General features: G+C 42.1%; 1 protein-coding gene across 1 annotated transcript in view; it reads left to right on the plus strand.

The window, feature by feature from the left end:
• RAB3B (RAB3B, member RAS oncogene family) overlaps window positions 1-22,273 on the plus strand; it is a 67,105-nt gene that overhangs the window by 41,096 nt on the left and 3,736 nt on the right. Inside the window, exons 2-3 of the mRNA XM_066624902.1 lie at window positions 6,125-6,243; window positions 20,186-20,310. Coding sequence (XP_066480999.1) covers window positions 6,125-6,243; window positions 20,186-20,310 — 244 coding nt within the window. The remainder of the gene's footprint in view (window positions 1-6,124; window positions 6,244-20,185; window positions 20,311-22,273) is intronic.

Below are 22,273 nucleotides of genomic sequence, written 5' to 3' on the forward strand. Positions count from 1 at the left end.
AGTGCATACTTAACCATCCACCAGCAATGCAAGACCTGATTTGACTCCTAGCCTACCTCCTCCCACAGTGGCGCAGAAGTGCCTTATGGCACTTTTGCAACACCTGGAGGCCAGCGACACCTTGGATTGCTTAATTACTCAATATGATTTCAACCCTTTTTTAATATTACAAATTAAAAATCAAATTTCAGTTACAGTATACAAATATCAGTTTTCATATATTTACATTAGTTTACATATATAAACATTTTATCCTCTCTAAGGGAAAAGACAACCCAGAAAATCTGAAAATATTTAGTGCGCAATCCTAACTGTGCCCTGGGCCGTCGCAAGTCCCTTGCACTGACCTGGGAGGGTCACAAATGTGCCATAAATCACATTTGTACCTATGTGAAAGAAAGCCGTCCCAGTGCACAGACGTGTGCCAGCCTTTGGAGGCTAAATCCAGCCTCCGTGGCGGCAGGAGAAGATGGGTCTGTGCTGGCTAAGCTCGGCCAGCATGCAGTTCTGAGGGGGAGAGCAGAGAGGAAGCATTTTGGGGTGGGGAGGGCGGGTGGCAGATGGGCCTGTGGGCAGACTATCAGTTATGCAGGATCATAGCCCCCATTCCTGGGAGGCATGGAAAGGCTTTGCCCTCTGATTGACCCAGAGATAAGGCAAAGATAAGGCGAAGTGATAATTTGAGCTTGATTACTTTGATGCAGGCTAAAGAAAGCCATAAGCCAAACACAAACAAATGTTTACTTATGCTAACAGACCAAATATTTAATGAAGCCAATGTTATGCCATGCTATGAGTGTTTGTAGCCATGCTGAAACTAATCATTTATGTTAATTTTGTTAATGAACCAAATATTAATGGATGTTAATAGCTAAATTAGTTATTTGTTTCTATGATTCAAGAAATAGGAAAATATTATGTTTAGCAATGCTTAAAACAATATGAAATCCACTATATTTGTCTCAGTCAGAAGTTGCAGCCAGTAGACAGGCAATAAATTAGGAAAGGAATGTTTTTAGCTAAATCTGTCAAGAATAAGATAAGGTTCAAGCTTCAAAGGATAAAGGAAGCTGGAAATCTCAAGCTGTCAGGTCTAATTGGTAAAATGATAAATGAAGCTAAACTGAACAGATGAAACCCACAGCAAGAATAGGCTAATTGGAAACCTGTTATTCTATTAATTCCCTTTAAAACTAAAATATGCACTGGGAGACCAGACAGAAGGAAGCATTTTGGATTTCTAAAACTATTATTTTATTAGGCTTCTCCTTGAATCAAATTACAGTCATGTATGCATATATATTAAAGGCTGGGAGGAGCCAATTTAGCAAAGTTTCATGTCAAAAAGAGATTTAGTAGTCAGGAAGCAGGATGGCTTGCTCCAACTAATTGGAATAACATATCTTTTGGCAACATAAATCAGTTTCATGTCAAAGGATCACAGAGTCAGCATGTAAGCTAAATAATGTTTCAATATTTTAATAATTATGGCTTGAAATGTAATTAACATAAATATATAAGGGCATAGTGGCATCAGAAGTAAAATTAGCTATTAAAGTAAAGCTTGATGTTATTGAAAGTTAAAATTAGTTTGATTAAAGCACAGAATAAGTCAGTAAATTAAAAGCCACAAGTCTGAGGCAGAAGTCTGGCTAAAAGTTAATTAAAGAGAATCTAACAAGGAGACACTAAGGAATGTGGTATGAAGTTACCGTTTACAGATAAGAACTCTGTATATCTCTGTATAGTCCAGCTTGTTAATTTTAATTGGAACTAGAGAAGTACAAAAAGAAGATTAGACACAACGCAGAGACAGATTATAACTCAAAAGGAAAGACAAAGATAAGTAGCCAAGATGCACCTGCACCAATTAATCAGGAAAGCCATATCTCTTGACACTTGCAATAATAAATTATAATTATAATTTTAATAAATTATTGCAAGAAGCGAGAAAGCTAGGGGTCGTACGTAAGCTAAAGAGATAGCACTAACATTTTAATAAGGAACAAAGACAGTAAATCTTTTGCTAATTAAATTGGAGTTTTGACAAACACAGACACTTGCATATCAACAAGATAATATGAGAAAGCCCTAATTAGCAAACATTCCTAAGAATCTCTGTCAAGAGGTAAACGCTGGCAAAAGGGGCTAGAATTGATTAAAATAAAGAGGAAAGTCTCTTAAAATCCTTATTTACAATAAGGATTCAGTTTGCCTTGTATAAAAAATAAGTTTATATACATATTAAGAATTACAGAAAACCAGAGGTTTAAGTTAAACAGAAGTTGAAAGCCCACAAATAAGACCAAACAGAAAGGAATTTAGACTAGTTCTGTAATAAATGAGTAAAGAGTGCCACCTAGTGGTTGTTGAAATGTATGTTTTTAGTTTGCAATTTGAAACTAGCCAATCAGATGTTTGTAAAGTGATCTATCTCTGAAGTCATGACCCCAGCCAATGACAGTGTGAGATTTTCAAACAAAGAAGCCAGAATCCTATATAAGCCAAGGGTTCACACTGAAACATTGCTTTTCTCTGGAGGCACTGATAGTTCCCACATGGCTCTCATTGCTCTCCTTTTGGACAGGAGTCCCTGAGAGGCCCACTGCTGGCAACGAAATAAAGCTTGCAGACGATCACCACTCTTGCCTACTGAGTTTGCTTTTGAACTTTGCTCTCGACCTTGCAACAACTTGGCAAAAATTTCACCTACTATAGGCAGGTTCCACATCCCAGGTTTCAAACAAGTTATATAAAAACAGTCCTATTTTCAGACTTTTCTAGTAAGCAGGATGTTGAATTCTATGTACAATAAATTTCAGCACTCTTTCTGCAGTAGAATATATCTACAATTTTAGATCAAATATCATGCTATATTAATTAAATGTGGCCTTGGCAGCTCAAACTTTCATTGGTTCTTTTCCTCAGCCAAAGCTTTAATTGCCTAATAGGTTTGGATTAATAGTAAGTGCAAATTTTAATTAGTAGGCTATGAACTAGGGGTACACTTGTATGTATTTAGTGCTGTTTTGGTTCTACTGTGCTACTGCCATTGAGTTAAAAAGAAATCATTAAAGATGACCTGAGATCCTAATAATACATATTTATCTTCCTCCAGCATTTCTACAAGAAACCCATATTGAGGTCTTGGTAAATGTATTTAAATTAGCTAATTGCCTGCTTTTTAACCAAAATTCTTTAATTGGTTGAGCTCTAGTTGTTGCAAAAAGACTCTCACAAAACTGGAGGCTGCCATCACTGATTGTCTCAATAAGCCTTTGTTTGAGCACATAGATAACCAAAAGCTCTTTTTCAGGTTAAACAGTAAGCTCTTTTTCCAGTATCAAACATGCACAAAGTGTTCCTGTAAGAAAGTATGCCATCTGAATGTCAGTGTTTTCTTTTTTCTACTTGAAAAAGAGATAGCTAAGTGTTGATATGGTAGAATATATAGAATCATAAATGTTTTCAGAAGGGGGGTAGGGAATAACTGTTGACTAGTTCACAATACAATAGCTTGAAGCAGAGAGATTCTGAGGGTGGGTTACACCTAGTGTGATGCTTACCTTCCATGCCTTAGCGTTCCAGAAGTTCAGGAGTAATGTAATGATGTAATCACATCTCCCCCGACCTTCTGGGCTATTGCCTTGGTTTAAATGCAAAAAGCCCCTCTCTGTGCGGCAATCTTTGGCTTGCTCAGGCTCAGTCACTTTGTGTTCTTGCCAGCATTTACCATGCCATAAGATCATACAAGAAATAGCCCTAGGATCCCCTGTTCCAAAATCTAGGACCTGTACTGTCAGAGATGTGCATACTTTAAACTGTAAGTAAAGTGTTTTTGTTTGAAATCTTTTTACCGCCTAATGTTAGCAGCAAACTGGCAGGGGTTGATGAGGAACAATTGGGAAAAGGATCTTCATCTATGCGATAAAGCCGCTCTGTTCTCCCCAGGAATGGGGGTTGGGATCTGGCGTAACTGCCAGATCCCAGCCCCACCTCCCTCTCCCTGCCAGCCTGCCCCTGGGGCCGCCCACCTCCCGCTCTTCCCAGCCACTCCGCCCAGGAATGCCTCCCTTCCACCTCCCCCACGCCTACCTTTTACTCTTGCGTTGGCCCAGCCAGGCCGATGCAAGATTTGGCAGGGAAGCTGCCATGGAGGCTGAATTCATCCTCCGTGTGTTTGCGCATCTCCTTGCGCCAATGCGGCTTCCTTGTAAGGAGGAAGAGACTTGCATCGGCCCAAGGCGCAGTTAGAATTGTGCCCTCAGAGAATTCAAAGCTGTCCTGTCTTCTTATCAATAACTGCTATCAGTACGTCTAAAAAGAAACCAAGAACTGATATTTGGGCAAGTGTCATTCAATTAACCAATTTGATTAAAGGCAGGCAACTAACTACACTTTTTAAAACTGAAAACATTCTCTACTAATCTATTGGGACAATGACAGCTAACTTGTTGAATTGGTTTTTCCCCCCTGTGAAGGAGGTATTGGGGGTTTTAAGGGGAATTGGAATTATAAGGGATCATTTAATATATAAGAGGGTGATGGGACAGGTAACTGAGGTAACTATGTACTTAACATAGAGGGTAAACATGGGAAAGGAAGCTATGCCTTTGAAGTTAGAACTGCATAGTTAAGGCAGAGTGATGAAGTGGAAAGAGTGTGAAGCAGCAAGAAGGGGGAGGAAGAGTTAACTTTGAAGTGGAAAGTAGAAGAAATTCAGAAGCCTAGATGGCCTTGGGAAGGAGAAGGGCAGCACCAGGGCCCGGAGATAACACACAGGTGCAATTGATGAGATCGAGCTAGGGAAGAGAAGTATGTGCAGAGGTTCTGATTGGATCGAGGGGGAAAGCAGACCCAAGATATAATTGGTTAATTAGATAAGTGGGATGAGTATGACTCAGCAACATTGTAAAATGTTGATTGGTGGATGGGAAAATAAAGTTGCACCAAGCCTGTTCTCTTGGTCCCCTCTGGGGTTGGCAAACGCCAAGGAAGGTCTGCTTTTCTGAACACAGTGATGAAAGGCGTAAGTAAGTGTATATAGGCATGTGCAGAGTAGAACTAGTGAGGTTTATTACTTTCCCTGCTATGTATGTACTGACATCTCAGCTGCCCTTGAAGAGTCTACTGTATTGGGTGGCAGCTGCTTAAGTTACTAACCTCAGTTACAATAAAGAACTTTTTACTTGGGTTCTGGTGAGTGTGTGTTCAAAGGTGGGATGGGATGGCTCAGGAGAACCCAGGAGCTTGTGCAGGCAAGCAGCAAAGGGAGCTGGTGTGGCCCAAGCTCTTCACACCCCCCAAAATAAAGGGGCATTGTATATACCAATGAGATAATTAGCTTGAGAGCTGAGGGGGAGACAGCTGGGTATAGCCCACTCCCCTTGAACGTATCCAAAAGGGTGCCAGTATTAGACCACCCTTGTCTTGCATGATGGTGGGGCAAGTCAGGAACACCCCAACCCCAAAGGGCGATGGCAGGCAGCATAATATTAAAATATAGGGTCTTTTTTAAAATCCAAGTTTATCTACACACAAAAGACAAGTGCAAATTTACTTCTTATTGCTTTTAGAAATATTACAGCACAAGTCTATGTGTATCTACTCAGAAGTAAGCCCTACTCAGTTCAATAGGATTTATTGTCAGGTAAGTGTGTATAGGATTGCTGCCTCAGTAGTTTTGTGTCTCCAAGTGGAGAGGATGGATACTTTCATTAGAAAGTCAAAAAAATTGCAGTGAATGCACCTGGAATATCCATGAGAACCTGGGATACCTTGGGAACCTGTATTAGCACTGTAGAGCCCCTTGTATTGTAAAAAACACTTGTATTGTTAATTCTTATTCCCAGCAGTAACCAGCATCTTCAAGTACTTGCCCTCTGTTGTATCCCCACTGTCTATTTTAGTTTTTAACCTCTTTAAAAGCAAAGATCTGCCTGTGTCTCCTATAAATAAACAACTCGTATCAGTAAATACCTTTTCCTACAAGGAGATTACAACCTGCATAAGAAAATTATAATGTGTGAAAGGGTCCTTGTGCTGATATTGAGGGAACTATGCTGGTTTCAGTGTTATTATATAAGCTTAATGCCTGATTGTTTCTGTTTCTTGTTTTGTTTAGGACACTGCTGGGCAAGAAAGATACAGAACCATCACCACTGCCTATTATCGAGGAGCAATGGGATTTATCCTTATGTACGATATTACTTGTGAAGAGTCCTTCAATGCCATTCAGGACTGGTAGGGAATAGCTCATTGTAATTTTTTGTTTGTTTTTTGTTTTGGCCAGTTACCACCTAATCCAGATAGTTAATCAGTGCATGCCCTATCACTGATTAATGCTTAATTTCCTTAATGCTTAAATGAAAAAAATGAGACCTTAATAACAAACTGTTGATGTCCTGTGCAATGTCTGAAGAGACATCACAAAGAACATGTGCACTTCCCCAGGAGTCCATTTATTGGCTGGGAAATTCTCCCCCTGGCAGCCGTAGACATGAGTAAGCACTCCACAGGAGACTAGGGTTCTTGTAGATTCACAAGAAATCCTTTTGTTACTCTTTGGTGTGAACTACGTACCTGCAAAAAGCAGTTAAGAACGTTCCTTGAGAAGAGACAAGGAGAAATAACGTGTCTCCTTGGAAAGAGACTGAATAAATGAACATACCTTTAGAAACTGGGACATCTTATAATGCCAACCTACGTATATAACCCCAAACCACCAGAGATGCCTTTTTCATTTCTGCTTTTCCAAAGCATTTGACTACAATTTATGCAGATAAACCAGAATAATTTCATTTCCACCAATCCATTTAGATCTGTTGTGCTATAATACTTTTATTCTTAGGAAATAAACCAGAGCACATGCTACTTTGTGAAAAACATTTACCGGGTTTTGGAAGCTTATGCTCTGTTTTTCTTTATGATAATTTTGTATTGAGTGAGGATTTTAAAGGACAGAAAGGATTTTAAACCCCTGCTAACTGGGTAAGAGGCACTCTTTCAAGTGGGTGCTCTTCTTAGCAGGGGGAGAGTAACTAGCCCACCTCACCCCAGCAGCATCTTTTCTAGTGGCTGTCTGCTGGTGTTCTTTTGCATCTTTTTAGATTGTGAGCCCTTTTGGGTCAGGGAGCCATTACTTATTTGATTTTTTTCTCTGTAAACCGCTTTGTGAACTTTAGTTGAAAAGCGGTATATAAATACTGTTAATATTAATAATAAAAATAAAAATTAAATAAATAAATAAATGGGATAAACAGAAAAGGGCACAATCCATCAAGTCCCCTTCTAGTAGGACTAGTGTGGGAGCAGGCTTTGAGGACAGTGTCTGAAAAGGTTAGGCAGCCCCTCTGCATTTGTACGTACAAACAATTCATTCCATTTCAGTTTATAACCATTTAGTAGACAAAGAAGTATGTAATATTTAAGAATTACTATGGTTCCAACCTTCGTGAAAAAAGTGGAATTAGATATTGCAAAGACTTTGTCAGCCCTACATCAAGTTCTCTTCAATGTATAGTAATATTTATCCTGTGTTTCAGTGTTATCATATTGCTGGTTCAGACTATACTTTGACTGACTGACTCTACCCACAGTGCATGCATGTTCTGGCCCAGGGCTGTCCAAGTGCCACCTCAAGTGGCAAGTTGGGGAGGTGACATGCTGCTGGGAGGTGCTCTGTATCCTGCACCTGCCTGCCTTGTCCTCATGTTCCTTGACAGATGGATACACAAACTCCAGGTATCTTATGTGTTGTGCCAGATACTACCTTCCAAATGCCACATTCACTGCTCCTCTACATCCTGTTCCCTGAATTAAGAAAGAAAGAGAGTGGAGTGGAGTGAAAGAGGTAGTGTGGAGAAGAGGAATGTGAGACGTTCTAGCCCACTACACTTCTCTTTTCCACAATTTTGCTCCATCCTTTCTTAATCTAGGGAACAGGACAAAAGGGCACTTGTTACCAACCTAGTGCCTGAAGCGACTGCTTCAGTCAGGCTCATTAACAGACCTGCCTTGAGTCTGAACCAGTTTGCTAAATTGTATTGGGGGAGGCAGGATTGCAGCCTTAAGAAAAGCATACACCTTTCCTTATAGAAGGAAATAGCTTAAGGAAATGTCAAACTTTATCAAATTATTTACATTCTGCATTGTTATTTTGAATGAACCTGCTGGACTCCTCAAAATCTGCACATGGAGACTATAAACAGTTTCCAGCCTGGTCCCAGGCAAATTTACTCAGAAAAAGTCACTAGTGAATTCATTGAGAAGTGCTGCTGAGTAAGTAGACTTTGGCTTTCACCCTTACCCCCAAAAGTCCTGCATTAATGCACATCAGGAGAGTTTTTCTTTTTATTCTGGAAATATTATGCAGTCAACATATTCAAATGACAGCATAAACAGTGAGCCTCCAGTCCATTTTGCAGTTCTGTGCCACATCCTTCCTGCCTAATGTTTATTTAGATCTCAGTGCCACTCTAATTATGCAGAAAGCTTATATATTACCAGAAGCTATATGCCACTTAACCATCTGTGCGGCAGTATCTGACCTTCAAACAATACATTTCCAGAAGTGCAGCCTTCAACATTCTGATTCGAAACATCTGGTTCTGATCCAGTATATCTGATCTGTCATCAAACAGAAGCAGAAGTATACTAGTCAAAAAACATGTCACCAACCAAGGCCCACATTTCAAAATCTGATTTGTAGTCCTCGGAGGCAACACACACACACATACAAACACACACACAATTTTCTTAGCCTAAGCATCTGTGCCATCATGCCATGCACCAACAGAAGGAAGTGTTGCCCTGTTATCTGCTGCTCTTGGGTACCAGCAGTGCAGTTTGCCAGAATGAGGTACGACAGCTTGTTGACTCAACACTTGTCAGATGGCAAAGGATACCAGCAAAGTTTCACCATGGCCTAGAAAACCTCAGGCTCTGGTCTGGCTCCTCAGCCTTTGCAGTATGGCCTGAGAAGCAAGACAGTTACTATTTGTCTCCCTCAACCTCCCCACTGTCTCCTTGTAGATGACTGTCCTTTTGCTGTGACACCACCTCTAGGCTGTCTTGACAGTTCAAAGCTGTTGTTCCTCAGTAATGAAGCAAAGCAACTTGAGTGCCACTTATGAAAGGGTCACCATACTCTCAATGAAAAGTCCTTTTAGGTGGCGTTTTCAAGGGGCAAAAGTTCCCCTGAGCCATGTAAGAACCACATACAAATCGATGGCAAGGCCACACCAGGAGTATTGTGTCCAGTTCTGGTCACCACATCTCAAAAAAGAACATAGTGGAAATGAAAAAGGTGCAAAAGAGAGCGACTAAAATGATTACTGGGCTGGGGCACCTTCCTTATGAGGAAAGGCTAGTGTTTGGGCCTGAGGGGGGGCATGATTGAGACATACAAAATTACGCAGGGGATGGACAGAGTGAACATAAGAACAGCCCCAATGGATCAGGCCATAGGCCCATCTAGTCCAGTTTCCTGTATCTCACAGCAGCCCACCAAATGCCCCAAGGAGCACACCAGATAACAAGAGACCTGCATCCTGGTGCCCTCCCTTGCATCTGGCATTCTGACATAACCCATTTCTAAAATCAGGAGGTTGCGCATACACATCATGGCTTGTACCCCATAATGGATTTTTCCTCCAGAAACTTGTCCAATCCCCTTTTAAAGGTGTCCAGGCAGGTTGCCATCACCACATCCTGTGGCAAAGAGTTCCACAGACCAACCACACGCTGAGTAAAGAAATATTTTCGCTTGTCTGTTCTAACTCTCCCAACACTCAATTTTAGTGGATGTCCCCTGGTTCTGCTGTTATGTGAGAGTGTAAAGAGCATCTCCCTATCCACTCTGTCCATCCCCTGCATAATTTTGTATGTCTCAACCATGTCCCCCCTCAGGAGTCTCTTCTCTAGGCTGAAGAGGCCCAAACGCCATAGCCTTTCCTCATAAGGAAAGTGCCCCAGCCCCATAATCATCTTAGTCGCTCTCTTTTGCACCTTTTCCATTTCCACTATGTCTTTTTTGAGATGCGGCGACCAGAACTGGACACAATACTCCAGGTGTGGCCTTACCATAGATTTGTACAACGGCATTATAATATTAGCTGTTTTGTTCTCAATACCTTTCCTAATGATCCCAAGCATAGAATTGGCCTTCTTCACTGCCGCCGCACATTGGGTCAACACTTTCATCGACCTGTCCACCACCACCCAAGATGGATAGAGAGATGCTCTTTACCCTCTCACACAACACCAGAACCAGGGCACATCCACTAAAATTGAGTGTTGGGAGAGGTAGGACAGACAAAAGAAAATAGTTCTTTACTCAACATTTAGTTGGTCTGTGGGACTCCTTGCCACAGCATGTGGTGATAGCATCTGGCCTAGATGCCCTTGAAAGGGGATTGGACAAGTTTCTGGAGGGAAAATCCATTACAGGCTACAAGCCATAATGGGTATGTGCAACCTCCTGATTTTAGAGATGGGCTACGTCAGAATGCCAGATGCAAGGGAGGGCACCAGGATGCAGGGGTCTTGTTGTCTGGTGTGCTCCCTGGGGCATTTGGTGGGCCACTGTGAGATACAGGAAGCTGGACTAGATGGGCCTATGGCCTGATTCAGTGGGGCTGTTCTTATACATACGTACAAAGAAACAAAGGTCTAGCCATGCATTCCAAACTGCAACACATCATACACTTTTTGAATCTTCATTAATGGCAGAGGAATTAAATCCAGAAATGCATCCTTTTATGCCCCAGTCTCAATCAGCTGGACTATTCTGGGGACATCATGCTGTTTCTGGTGTAAAGCAACCCAACCAATCACATATTGAAAAGTAGTCTTATTCATTTCTATGTAGATGTCATGGTTCAGAAAGGCCTATATGCAGGGCTGGCCATTCAGAAGCAGTTACCACAGGCAGATTGGTGGAAGGGCACCCATCTCCTTTTACTCATTTCATTTCCTGGACTGGAAAAAGAAGAGGGGGACTGAGAGGAAGAGGAAATATAGAGGGGAGAAGAGTGCTGAGCTAGAATACTAGAGAGTGGTAGGAGCAGAGGGTGGCACATAAATGGGTAAGAGCGGCAACACTTGGCATGTCTCTCTTGGGCTGACCCTGCCTGCATGAAGTTCACATGTCTATGTATTCTCTGCAGTCCAGGACTTAGCATTTCATGCACGATTTGCTTTCTTGACACTCTTTGTTTTTTAATGTTCCTAGTTTTCATTAGCGTAGCACAGATAATTAAATGTTTATGTAATTTCAAAATTTATATACTCGCATGCTTTTTTTTTCTTCACAAAATGCAGGTACCTTGCATGTAAACTTTAGACTATTTTTCTCTCTCTTTTTATTTAATGGTATAGATAGAGCAGCGGTTCTCAAACTCACAGGGAGTTCAAGACCGCAGGGAAGAACTGATGGGGGTGGGGGGAAGGCAGTGACACGATCTGCAGGATTGTGTCACTGCCAGGCTTGTAGGGGCTTTTAAAAAAAACTTACCCCTGCCAGCAGCAGCTTCCTAGGGGTGTGGGGAGCCCCGCGGAGCCTTTTGGAAGGCTCCCCGCACCTTGAAATAATAAAAAATGTGATCGCAACCACTTCTGGGTCATGATCGCAAAACTGGAAGTAGATTTTGATAGCATTTTATTATTTCAAGGTGTGGAGTGCCTTGCAGAAGGCTCGCAAGAGACTGCTATGAGCAGGGGTAAGTTTTAAAAAAGCCTCTGTGAATCTGGCAGTGATGCGATTCACACAATCGCCTTCCCCCCTTTCCTGCATCTTAAAGTGCCAGAGGCATTCAAGCTGGTGGGTTGCAACCCACCAGTTTGAAAGGCTTTGAAGGAGGGTGTATCTGGAAACATACTGATTATATATGACTATCATTCACTCTTCTGTCTCCTAAACTTTCACCCTATTTATATGGATAAAATGCTATTTTTCTTCAAAATTTTTCTTATCCTTTCTATTAGGATTCCATTTTTTAAAACTGAAAGTCCTCTTATGCCTTTAAGAACCGTGTACAAGGAAAACAATTCAGCAGCTACAGACCCTTGCCCCCATTGTGAGAACCACTGATGGGGAAAGTTTACTGTCATTCATTGAATCCCTATCTACTGTGCTGCTGTTAAATACACAGGAGCCTTTTTGGGGTGAAAAAATGGCAGCCCTGTCCCCCTGATAACACTTCCTAAGAAGCAGACATCCTTTTATCCTTTAAATCTCACCATGCAATAATTCTTTCCTCAGGGTAGTAGTTTTAATTGGAGCTACAGCTTTCATTAATTGAGAAATACTTCCTTGTAGTGCAGTTGTACTATGTCAGCTAGGATGATGTGATCACTGCCATCTATAATGTATGCAAGTAGAGTTAAACCTTCCGCATTTGTGAGCCTAATAGGATCATTGTGGGTCAGCAGTCAAACAGGCAACATTATTTGAGGAGTTTTGCTAAGGAAACAAAATGGCCTTACCAAGATATGACCCTCTCTCAAACTGCCGTGGCACCTCTACAGAAGATTTGCAGCACACCAGTGTGCCATGGCACAGTGAATGAAAATTGCTGGTGTAATGTATACAACAGTATGGATTCTGGAATTCAATTCAAGACATTTTAGGTGAATTTTGGTGGCCATGTGTCCATCATGTGAAACTCCCTGAATTAATGTTGTCCTACTGATGTTCCACCAGACTGTATTAATGATAAAAGCTTGAATTTGTAGAGTTTTCTGAATGCACAAAGGGTTCACATGTATTATCGATGCAATCCTTACAACAACCCTGACAAGTCAGTATTACTTCGATATTGCAGCTAGGGAGCCAAGAGGGTATGGCTTGCCTATGGCTGCCTAGTGAGGCAGAGGTGAGAATATTTGAAACTGGAAAGTTCTGATTCACATCTCAATCTCCTAGCCGAGTGGTTCCCGAACTGTGTGTCATGATGCCCTGGTGCGTCATGAGGCACTTGCCAGGGTGTCATAGGATGCCCACTACCTTGGCAGGGAGACCGCACTGTGCCACTCCAAACAGCAGCTGGAGGCTCAGCGCAGCAGGAAGAGCTCCATCATGTGAAAACTGCGGGCTGAGGAAAGCCCTCCTGCCCACCTTGGCCCCCTTACCTCTGTATGAAGCTGTGTTTCGGACCTCCAAACCTGAAAATAATTGGGGGTGACGTCATCACCATTCAGTGTCCGGAGCCGTGCACTGCAAACGCACATGTTAATCTGTGCCCTGGTGACTGGTTGAATGGCAGTGGCAGGCTTCACCCCTGCCTTCAATCTCTCTGAACTCAGTGGAAAGTCTGAACAAATTTCTACATTCCTGCAAGTGCACATGCATGAAGATTATTCACACATCAAAATGTACCCAAGTACAACTATGCATGAGGCGTAATGGGACAGGGAGGGGGAAGGGGATGGGCAGATCTGAGTGAGAGGGCGGGATTGGCGGCATTGCTATGCACCATATCCTACCCCCTTCCCAGGCCAGATCTGCTAACACAGATCCATTCAGACTTGCACCAGTGATTTAGCAGGTGCAGGTCTGCGTAGACCCATTGCTGCTGCTGGAACTTTCCCCAGTTCAAGAGCGAGGACACTCCAGATTGCAAAATTCCCCCATATGGTACAGCACAAGCTGCGGTGGCCCCGCATTGGCATTTCAATAGGATTGGGCTGTAAGAAATTGTAAAGCAAAAATGTGACAATGGCTAAAACACAGTGAATATTAATAGGGCAGGCACTTCACAAGTGGCGTCTTGTTGTGTGAAGTTAAAATGTGTGCAGTTAGCTTCCAAGAAGCGCTGAACATCTCAGTTTGTTCCAAAGCTAGAAAACCACATGATAGGAGTTAGTGGCAAAGGCCAAATTCATCCTTCTGCTTCATCATCTTGTCGCCCCATGGAAGTGACAAGAGGCTATGCATATGAAGGCAAGAATTGCATGCAAGTTGTTGTTCCCTCCACCTGCCAACTTCCTTTGCTTGGCTGATGATGCAATGCTCTGCCTCCAAATGTGGTAAACAGAATCTAGTGTAAATAAGAGATTATTGTGAACAGAAGGCTGGCTGACACCTAAAACATTGGGAATAATTGTTTTTCAAAAGATAAAGAAAACAGTACCAACCGATGCACTGCAAAGCCAGCAGGGAATCAATCAAACCAACTTGAAAAGAAAGCATTCTTAGTCATTTTGGAAAATGGGTACAAGGCAGCAACACAGTTCCTCCGGTATAAAACGGGATTCAGCAAGCTTTTAAGAGAATTCATGCAGTTTGCTATCTCCTGTGAGGCTGTTTTTTCTAAAGGGCATTGCACAAAGATTGCCATGTGTCCTTGAAAGAAGCAATCTTTCTTAGAAGCAGAAACATTAAAAGCCTGCAAATTACTTGCTGCACCCTCATCTGATTTAACTTAATTTGTTTCTGAGAAATCAAGGGAACACATTTAAAGAGAGGAGGAATAGGAATGGAACAGCACTGCAAGGAGAAACATTGGCTTTGAAATGACTACTGTATTGAACACAGACAAAAGATTTGAGGCAACAAGCTTGTGTACTCTTTTATGGTCATTTTATGCTAGACCATGAAATGCAGTATCTACACAGGCATACAAACTAGACATGTGAAGATAAATTTGCAGTTTGAATTTCTATTTCATAACATCATTTAACTCAATACTCTAATTAAAGGTTCTTGCTAGGACCACAGTCAGAGAGAGAGAGAGAGAGAGAGAAAGAGAGACATCACCTGTACAAAGATCATTGAGAACTGGGGCTGTATAGTCCAGTATTCCAGCAGCTAGCAATAGAGACAACTAATGATGTTTAGGATTCTGCTGGTTTTCATTCCAGGGTTACCAGTGTTTTTATTTATCTATTTTACTCAATATTGTGCTGAGAAAGTAGGATATAAGCAATAAAATTGAGGCCAAAATTTAGACACAATAGTGGCAGCGCGACCACTATTAGACTTTTTCTGAATGAGGCCAAAAGTAGCTACCCTGGTTGGGGAAATGACTAATTAAAGGACCGGGAGAAGCAAGAGCCTCTTAAAGCACACCAACTGGGGTACTTCCTAGGGAGTCTGATTTAAAGTAACAGGAGTTACTGCTAAATGTACTTACAGCTACAGGTGTTTAAAAAAAGTATTATTTTATTCTGAATTAAGTGCATTGTGTTCTGTAAGACTTAGGGCCCAATCCTATCCAACTTTCCAGCACAGATGCAGCTGCAATGCAGCCCTGAGAAGGAAACAAACGTTCCCTGACCTTGAGGAGGCTCTGTGACTGCCCCCCCCACACACACACACACCGTAGGATGCAGCACATGCCCCATTGGCAGCACTGGAAAGTTGAATAAGATTGGGCCAGAGGTTCCCAAACTGGTGTGTTACACCCCAGCCAGGGACGCCCTGTCTCTGCCCCCTTAAGGGGCAAGGTAATCTCCACAATTGTGCTGCTGCCCGATGAAAGAGTTTTTTAAAAACACACTATTAGCAGTACTGGCCTTCTGGGGGATGCAGACCCCCAAGGACCCCTCTGCTGTGCTCCCCAGACCTCAGAACTACTACTAAAAGTATCATTTGCAACACACTTCAGGTTTGCACAAACTGGAAGTTGGTCACAATAGCTATTTTTAGTTGTTCTGAGGTAAGAGGAGTACATCAGAGGGTCTGTGGGCTCCTTGCATCCCCTGGAAGGCCAGCACTACTAAAGTAAAAATTTTTATCCCCAGCAGCAGTGCAATCATGGCAATTGCGTTGCTGCCTTTGTGCCTCCCCTCCTGCCAGCACTTACTCCAGTGTTTACCTGGAGAATTTGGGAAAGGCTACGGCATTTGGGCCTCTTCAGCCTAGAAAAGAGACGCCTGAGGGGGGACATGATTGAGACATACAAAATTATGCAGGGGATGGACTGAGTGGATAGGGAGATGCTCTTTACACTCTCACATAACACCACAACCAGGGAACATCCACTAAAATTGAGTGTTGGGCGGGTTAGGACAGACAAAAGAAAATATTTCTTTACTCAGCGTGTGGTCGGTCTGTGGAACTCCTTGCCACAGGATGTGGTGCTGGCATCTAGCCTAGACACCTTTAAAAGGGGATTGGACAAGTTTCTGGAGGAAAAATCCATTATGGGGTACAAGCCATGATGTGTATGTGCAACCTCCTGATTTTAGAAATGGGTTATGTCAGAATGCCAGATGCAAGGGAGGGCACCAGGATGAGGTCTCTTGTTATCTGGTGTGCTCCCTGGGGCATTTGGTGGGCCGCTGTGAGATACAGGAAACTGGACTAGATGGGCCTATGGCCTGATCCAGTGGGGCTGTTCTTATGTAACTGCCTTATTGGCCCTTAGGCTATAATCTTGTTTTAATCATGGGAAACAAACACCTCCATTTACAGCACAATATTATGCATGTCTACTCAAGAAATAAGTACCAGGAAAATATGAATAGGATAGCAACCTTAGAAAGTTGTTCGCAACCATGGGTCATGTAGGATTCTTGAGAAGAATATCTCAGTATATTTAATGTTGTGTGGACACTTTGTCCAGTTGATGGCAGAAGAACAATGCTATAGAAGTGATAAAGGGTCCTAGAATGGAAAAGACCTTTGTTATCTCAAACTTTGTGTTTTTTTTAAATAGGAGTGATGCTTCTACTGTAGACTGATTGTATGAATACAACATGCAACCACGGCCAAACACAGACTTAAATTTGCTATGAAATCAGTATATGATTAAGCAAACCCCACCCTCCACAACGAACAGCTGTTAATGCCTCCATACACTTTCAGGAGTGTGAAACTCAGAACCACACTCCTTCTGTAATTCTGTAGTTTGAAAAATATAGACGCTGAATCAGCTTAGATTAGTTGCTGGACATTCAGTGCCATGACAGAGTTTACTTAAGGTAAGCCTTATCAGCACAGAGAATCCTTCCATGTGAACATTCATAGAATATCTGGACTGACATTGCTTCCAGTATGCAAGGTGTGATGTGGGCTGTCCACACAGTTTAAAATGGTCAGGATGAATCGCACCTGAATCAGAGCTTAAGCTCCACTGGCATGCTCCCTATACTAAATGGGGGCATGGGCAAACAGGAGCAGGGAAAATTCTCAGTGAATGGTGTCTCATGTTATTGGGAGAGATACAGGTAAAAATAATGAATGGTAATTGCTCTTTTATTTTGGGGTAAAAATGAAATGCTACCAGTGAAATGTGTGCATCTGAATGCAAGCAAAGAAGACTGCTGGATAGTACGCTTTTCTGAACAGTAATCCCTATAAACTGGAAACAAACTACGTAGTTATATGGGGTGCAAATACAGCTTTTTCAAGTAACATTTTTTACCTTCCGAGGTTATGCATACGACCACCCAAATTTCTAACTTGCTGTAGCTTGCTGTACTGCAGTATTTACATTGCATTACAATGCACACTACCTAGAACCCAATGCACTGTCAAAGTATTGTATAGGTACTGTGAACTGTATAGTTAGGAGTGAAGGTAACTCATCAGTTTTGTATCTTATAGCTCCCCCTGCTGGTTTGGTGGGGAGTTTTTTTTTGGGGGGGGAAATATCTTGCAAAGCAAAGCAAAAACAAAATTGAAGACAGGTGTATGATCAGCCTAGTCCTATGCATTTTTATTAAGTAACAGAGCAATTCTGTGCAAATCTACCCAAAAGTAGGTCCCACTGCGTTCAATGGGACTAAATCCCAGGTAAGTGTGTACAGGATTGCAGCCTAAGGCAATCACACTTACCTAACCACACTTCCCTGAGAGTAAGCCCCATTGAACAAAATAGGACTTACTTCTGAGTAGACCTGGTTAGGATTGTGCCCTAAGTCATATTTAGTTTGATAAATTGCCAGCTAAATGTATGTATAATTGTAGTCTAAAACTAGTCAAGTTGATACCTGACTGAAGAATATTTGATTGAATGATTTAAATGTTAATTGATTAAATGTAAATAAATGTCTATTATATGTAAACTTCACATTTATATGCACATTTTTAATTTTCAATTTAAATCCAAACTTCAACACAGATCCTCAGATATTAAAGGAGGCATGATAAATAAAATTCCTCTTTCAATGTTAGAAGGGAAGAAAATGTTTAATGTTTTCAGTTCTCCATTACAGCAGAGCCAACACATCTTCAAAAACAAATATGCCTGTAATTTGCAGAACTATGAAATGGTGAAAGCTTACAACCCTATTGATTATGTTGCAATGTCATTGAATTTTCTTGCAACACAGGACATATTCGTGCAAACATTCCCTGGCGGCAGATACAGGTAAAATTTGGCAGCCACTGTTGCTACTGAAATTGACCTATAAAAACTGATCCCAGAAATTCAGATTAGAGTAATCGGTGATTCCCAAACTGTGAGTCATGGCTCCCTGGGGAGCCACAGAAACCAACCAGAGCAGTCACGCAATCACTGTGAAAAGCCTGCCGCCCTATACAATGTATAGGATTGTAGCCCTAATAGAGAACTGTGGCTAATGGTCCAGTAGGTCAAGGGAGCCACCAGTCAAAAAAGTTGGGAACTACTGGAATATATTTATGTGATGAATGGCCTATTTTTTTTTTCCTACTATCTCACCATCCCTGTTATTCCTTGTTTTTGGTCATTTCTAGCCTCTCAGAATTGCCTGGCATCCTGGGATGCTCCTCTGGGGTTCTTTGTTTGAAATGCCATTCCCAAAAAGCCACATGGATGTGGATTGCCTTGACTTAATGTCCAAGACCAGTTGAAGACAAAGGCTCAAATCCTAACCAACTTTCCAACACTGACATAGCTGTGCCAATGGGATGTGTGCTGCATCCTGCAATTGGGTGGCACTCACTGAGGCCTCCTCAAATGTTTGCTCCCTTACATTGGAGCTGCATTGCCCTTATGCTGGTGCTGGAAAGTGGGTTAGAATTGTGCCCAAAAGCTCCTAGCCAACCCTCCTGCTGAGATCAGAAGTGAGTCCAGTTGTCTTCAGGGGAGCTTACTCTCAGGAAAGTGCACATTGGATTGCAGCTGTAGGAAATTTCAGTGGACCCTCAGTATCCACTGGGGATCCATTCCAGGACTCCTTGCTGATGCCACATAATGAAATCTGAAGCTGGAAAGCCTCAGAACACCTTCAGACACAACCAGAAGTCACCAGTGCACATTTAGTGCACAAGCAGATGTCACATCCAGGAGGTCCTCCAGGTCCATTTTGCTAAGGTTTCCTGGTTTTAAATGCAAGACATTTTCCCCTAGATCAACTTGCAGTAATTTTCCTCCCACCTTCTGCTTTTTTTTATTGTTTTTTAATTAACTTCCTTTCAGGTTTTTATATCTCATTTGCCTGCACTGTCTGTATCCACCGGTGATTCAATACTGTAGGTTGTCATGCCTGATCAGTCACAGGAACTATTGCAATTTGGTTCAAAACTGAACGGCTAGTTTCTACTCTGTCCTGTGAGGTCTTTCTCAGTGCCCCCCCCCCAACCTGGTTTATTCCATCTGGGATGGTGGCAGAAGATATCTACTACTCTTCCCTTCCCCATTCAGCTGCTGGCCCAGTAGACAGTGAACCAAAGAGCAGGAAGGAGTGCACTGAGTGCCACTAGGTACTACATCCTTTGTTCATCTTCCAGCTTCCCTAACAATAAATATTAGACATAGTAAAAAGCAGGAAGGGTTGCACTAAGTGCTACCTAGTCTACTCAAATTGTGCCCTCATGGCAGCCTACAATATAAACAAAATCAATTCAAACTGAAAAACAAGTACCTGTACACAGACAGCATAAAATAAAAAATTAGATAGGAAGAAAAAATCAGTGAGTGGCTCCACAGAATATGAGCACAAGAGTTGTTTTCAGTTGTCTCCTAAATATATTCAGGGAGTAGCTGAATGCCCCTAGGCAGAAATTCCAAATATTTATTTATAGAGTATTGTCAGTGTGTACCTGGCACTTTATATAAAATGAAAAGATAGGTATTGCCACGAGGGGCTTACTATCTAGATATCAACAGAAGGAGGAAAGGGGGATGGAGGCAGGTAAACAGGGGAAGCATCTGTAGCTTCTTCCTAATTTTGGGTTGGAGGTTTTTGTATTCACAACTTATAGTGCCATATTTTTGACTATTGCTTTCAGTGCAAATGTCTTCTTCTCTCACAGGGCCACTCAAATTAAGACCTACTCCTGGGATAATGCCCAAGTCATCCTCGTTGGAAACAAGTGTGATATGGAAGATGAAAGAGTAATTCCTTTTGAAAAGGGAAAGCATCTGGCTGATCAGTTGGGTACATGTTAAAGCTTTTTTCCTCCTCTCCTTCCTGCAGTTATAGGCTTTCTTCAGGTCTGCCCATATTATCAGTTCTTAGTACAACAAATGGGCAAATGACCCATTTGTCACTTCTTTCTGCCAGGTTGCATTTTTAAAAATTGCATATGTAAGTAAGCCTTTTGTCAATGAATTTCATTATCACAACTACCCTCTAGGTAAAACCAGATTGAAAAACTGTGACTGGACCAAGGTCACATACAGAGTGTCATGGCTGAATGCAGCCTTGAACACAGACTTCTAAAATTCAACTCCAATGCTTTATCGACTAAATACAATTGCTCTTGTTTTTTCCAGTAAGGAGATGGCACATCTTTCCAGCACTGGATACACTGTACTGGGGAAAAATATACATATATAGGATAATATATATTTATTATATAGAAAAGGATATATTAATAGAAAAGGATAATTTTTTTTAGTGATTTATTGATTTTAAGTATCTGGAGGACTCCTTCTCTTCTTTCAACATGTCATCACTTCTTGCGTTCAAACTCTTTTCTCAATCCCCACCTTCTTTCAGCAATTTCCTCCTCTGCTTCACTCACAATTCTTCCACAAACAGTCTTCCTTTGCACCCTCTTCGCCTTTCAGCTACGATTCTACCTCCCTTTTTTATATTCTTTTCTTACCTACTGCCTTTGCTTACTGACCTCAGACGACTTACCACCTTTGCTTACTGACCTCAGACACATAGATGAACAGGCCTTGCTGAGGGAGAATCAGCATGGCTTCTGTAAGGGTACGTCTTGCCTCACGAACCTTTTAGAATTCTTTGAAAAGGTCAACAGGCATGTGGATGCGGGAGAACCCGTGGACATTATATATCTGGACTTTCAGAAGGCGTTCAACACGGTCCCTCACCAAAGGCTACTGAAAAAACTCCACAGTCAGGGAATTAGAGGACAGGTCCTCTCCTGGATTGAGAACTGGTTGGAGGCCAGGAAGCAGAGAGTGGGTGTCAATGGGCAATTTTCACAATGGAGAGAGGTGAAAAGCGGTGTGCCCCAAGGATCTGTCCTGGGACCTGTGCTTTTCAACCTCTTCATAAATGACCTGGAGACAGGGGTGAGCAGTGAGGTTGCAAAGTTTGCAGACGACACCAAACTTTTCCGAGTGGCGAAGACCAGAAGTGATTGTGAGGAGCTCCAGAAGGATCTCTCCAGACTGGCAGAATGGGCAACAAAATGGCAGATGCGCTTCAATGTCAGTAAGTGTAAGGTCATGCACATTGGGGCAAAAAATCAAAACTTTAGATATAGGCTGATGGGTTCTGAGCTGTCTGTGACAGATCAGGAGAGAGATCTTGGGGTGGTGGTGGACAGGTCGATGAAAGTGTCGACCCAATGTGCAGCGGCAGTGAAGAAGGCCAATTCTATGCTTGGGATCATTAGGAAAGGTATTGAGAACAAAACGGCTAATATTATAATGCCGTTGTACAAATCTATGGTAAGGCCGCACCTGGAGTATTGTGTCCAGTTCTGGTCACCGTATCTCAAAAAAGACATAGTGGAAATGGAAAAGGTGCAAAAGAGAGCGACTAAGATGATTACGGGGCTGGGGCACCTTCCTTACAAGGAAAGGCTATGGCATTTGGGCCTCTTCAGCCTAGAAAAGAGATGCCTGAGGGGGGACATGATTGAGACATACAAAATTATGCAAGGGATGGACAGAGTGGATAGGGAGATGCTCTTTACACTCTCACATAACACCAGAACCAGGGGACATCCACTAAAATTGAGTGTTGGGAGAGTTAGAACAGACAAGCGAAAATATTTCTTTACTCAGCGTGTGGTTGGTCTGTGGAACTCCTTGCCACAGGATGTGGTGATGGCATCTGGCCTGGACGCCTTTAAAAGGGGATTGGACACGTTTCTGGAGGAAAAATCCATTATGGGTTACAAGCCATGATGTGTATGTGC

Source organism: Tiliqua scincoides, chromosome 4, assembly GCF_035046505.1.
Source record: "Tiliqua scincoides isolate rTilSci1 chromosome 4, rTilSci1.hap2, whole genome shotgun sequence".
NCBI classification, from domain to species: domain Eukaryota; kingdom Metazoa; phylum Chordata; class Lepidosauria; order Squamata; family Scincidae; genus Tiliqua; species Tiliqua scincoides.